The 2,329-nt window shown below is 64.1% G+C and overlaps 1 protein-coding gene across 2 annotated transcripts in view; it reads right to left on the bottom strand.

Moving 5' to 3' along the window:
* Positions 1–262: 262 nt before the first annotated feature.
* Positions 263–2,329, bottom strand: part of DPEP1 (dipeptidase 1) — a 17,033-nt gene continuing 14,966 nt past the window's right edge. For both annotated transcript variants that reach the window (XM_037733254.1, XM_037733253.1), the window contains exons 5-11: positions 1,984–2,134; positions 1,734–1,803; positions 1,310–1,486; positions 1,145–1,229; positions 984–1,059; positions 721–856; positions 263–645 (exon numbers count right to left, since the gene is read on the bottom strand). In XM_037733254.1, coding sequence (XP_037589182.1) covers positions 478–645; positions 721–856; positions 984–1,059; positions 1,145–1,229; positions 1,310–1,486; positions 1,734–1,803; positions 1,984–2,134 — 863 coding nt within the window. In that variant the 3' untranslated portion in view covers positions 263–477. The remainder of the gene's footprint in view (positions 646–720; positions 857–983; positions 1,060–1,144; positions 1,230–1,309; positions 1,487–1,733; positions 1,804–1,983; positions 2,135–2,329) is intronic.

Below are 2,329 nucleotides of genomic sequence, written 5' to 3'. Positions count from 1 at the left end.
GGGGTGTCTGTGCAGGGGTGGGGGTGTGTGTACACACCAGTGCGTGGCTGGAGGCGTCCACTGGAGCAGAGACCATGTCCCTAAAGACACTCACGCAGCGTCTGTGGAAAGCCCTCTTCACACTTCCCGAGCCCTCCTGGCTGGACCAAGGACTCATCACTCCTGCGCCCAGGTCCAACCAGGAGCCATTTTCCCAAAACACGCTGTTACGTGAAGACAGCATGGGCTCCCAGGCTGGCTGCCGACGACGCGTACCCTAGGACATGACGGGACGTTGCTTTTATTAAGGGCCTACTGTGTACACATGTCCTGAGCTGTCCAGGCATCTTGCCCCACCTCCCGTGAGCCCTGGTGCCTGTGCAGAAGACACTGGTCCTTGCCATGTGGGCAGCAGGGTTCCTGGCATCTGGCATCCTCAGGTGGGCAGGTGTTCCCTGAGCTCCCAGAGTCGTAAACGGGGCTCTGGTCTCCCGGGTGTCACAGGAACCATAGACAGAGAAGCAGGGGAGCAAGGGAGGCCAGCAGGAGCCCCTGCCGGTGGTAGAGGCTGGGAGCCCCAGAGTAGCCGTACTGCGTCCTGCAGGAGCCTTCCAGCTCGTCCAGCGGGATGGGCTCCTCCTCGGGAGCCTGCGTGAGGTCTCTGACCTGGGGACAGACACGGGTAGGCAGCCTGCCTGCTGGTGGGAGTGGCGGAAGCTCAGGGGACCATCCCATCCTCACCTTCTCCACGGCCTCGAAGACCCTCAGCAGGTTACCAGCCAGCGCGCCCCTGACTTCTGCCTCCGTCCAGTTCCTCCTGAGCAGCTCGGCGATGAGGTCCGGGTACTTGGAGACGTCCTCCAGCCCCTCCGGGAGCCTGCGTGGAAGCCAGGAGAACCTGGGCCCCCACGCCAGGACCCACGTCCCTCCTCCCGCTGCCCCATCCCACCGACGGGGTCGTGACCCTCCCAGCTCATCCACAGGACAGGGTTCTCACCCCTTACCTTGAGACACCATCGAAGTCCCCACCAAAGCCCACGGCTCCAGCTCCCGCCACGTTCTTGATGTGGTCCAGATGGTCTGTCGGGGGAGCGGAAGGTGTGGATCCCGAGGGAGACCCTCCCCACTCAGAGACCCGCCCCTCGGCCGCTCACACCTCACCTACCAGCCACTTGGAACAGGGTGGCCTCGTTTGTGCAGGAAACATAGTTGTTGTAGAAGTTCACCATCACCAGGCTCTCTCTTTCTTTCTGCGCAGGAAGACAGGGTGGAGCTGAGGGCCGGGAGGGCCTGCCCAGGGAGGCGGATGGGGGTGCTCCCTGGGCCTCACCACCAGCTGCAGGACGTCATCGGGCACATTGCGCCGGCTGGTACACAGGCTATAGGCCGAGGAGTGGCTGAAGATGACCGGGGCTCTGGACAGCCGCAGGGCATCCTTCATGGTGGCCACAGACACATGAGCCAAGTCGATCATGACCCCCAGACGGTTCAGCTCCTTCACCACACGCTAGGAAGACAGGGCCACGTCCACCCTCAGTCCCCCAGGGTCAGGGCTGGACCAGGTGTCCGTCAGTCCTTCAGTGCCTGGAAGTCGAGGACCACTCAGGGCTCGGCACCCACCCCGAGGAGACGGCTGCCAGCTCCATTTTATAGACGAGTAGACAGAGTCCCACTGGTGAGCGACATCATGCTGGTCACCCTCAGGACCCCCTGCCTTCTCTGAGGGGGTGACTGGCCCCTCCCGCCCCACTCACCTGTCCAAAGGGTGACAGGCCTTGGCTGTGGGCATCACTGTCTCCCGTGTCCACCAGCCAGTTGTCAGCCCTGTGGGAGCAAAAGACAGGTCCCCAAGTGGTGAGCGGTGGCCTCAGCCGCCCATCACCCAACAGGCGAGGCCTGGCCTGGGACTCACAGGCACAGGGGATGTGCTCAGGAGGGTGGCAGGGAGTGTCCACCCCACCCTCCTGCCCGTAACCCAGGGGCCTCCTGTGGGGCGTCACGCACCAGGGCGTGTTGCAGCTGTGGGTGAGGGTCAGGTACCGCATGCCCAGCTGATAGAGTGCCCGCAGAACGCCCAGACTGCTGTCAATGGAGTGGCCGCCCTCCACACCAATCAGGCTGGCCACCTTCCCCTCCCGGAAGGCAGTCCGGATGCCTGTGGGGATAGCCAGGTGCAGGGGTGTGGGCACCTGGCATCTGGAAGGTGGGGGGTACAGGAGAGGGGGCGCCTAGTGTCTGGAGGGGGGTATGGGGGAGGGGTGTCTGGAAGGTGGGGGGGTGCAGGGGTGTGGGCACCTGACATCTGGAAGGTGGGGGGTACAGGAGAGGGGGCGCCTAGTGTCTGGAGGGG

This window comes from Cebus imitator, unplaced genomic scaffold, assembly GCF_001604975.1.
Source record: "Cebus imitator isolate Cc_AM_T3 unplaced genomic scaffold, Cebus_imitator-1.0 Scaffold509, whole genome shotgun sequence".
Lineage (NCBI taxonomy): Eukaryota > Metazoa > Chordata > Mammalia > Primates > Cebidae > Cebus > Cebus imitator.
This window is presented reverse-complemented; position numbering and strand designations above follow the sequence as displayed.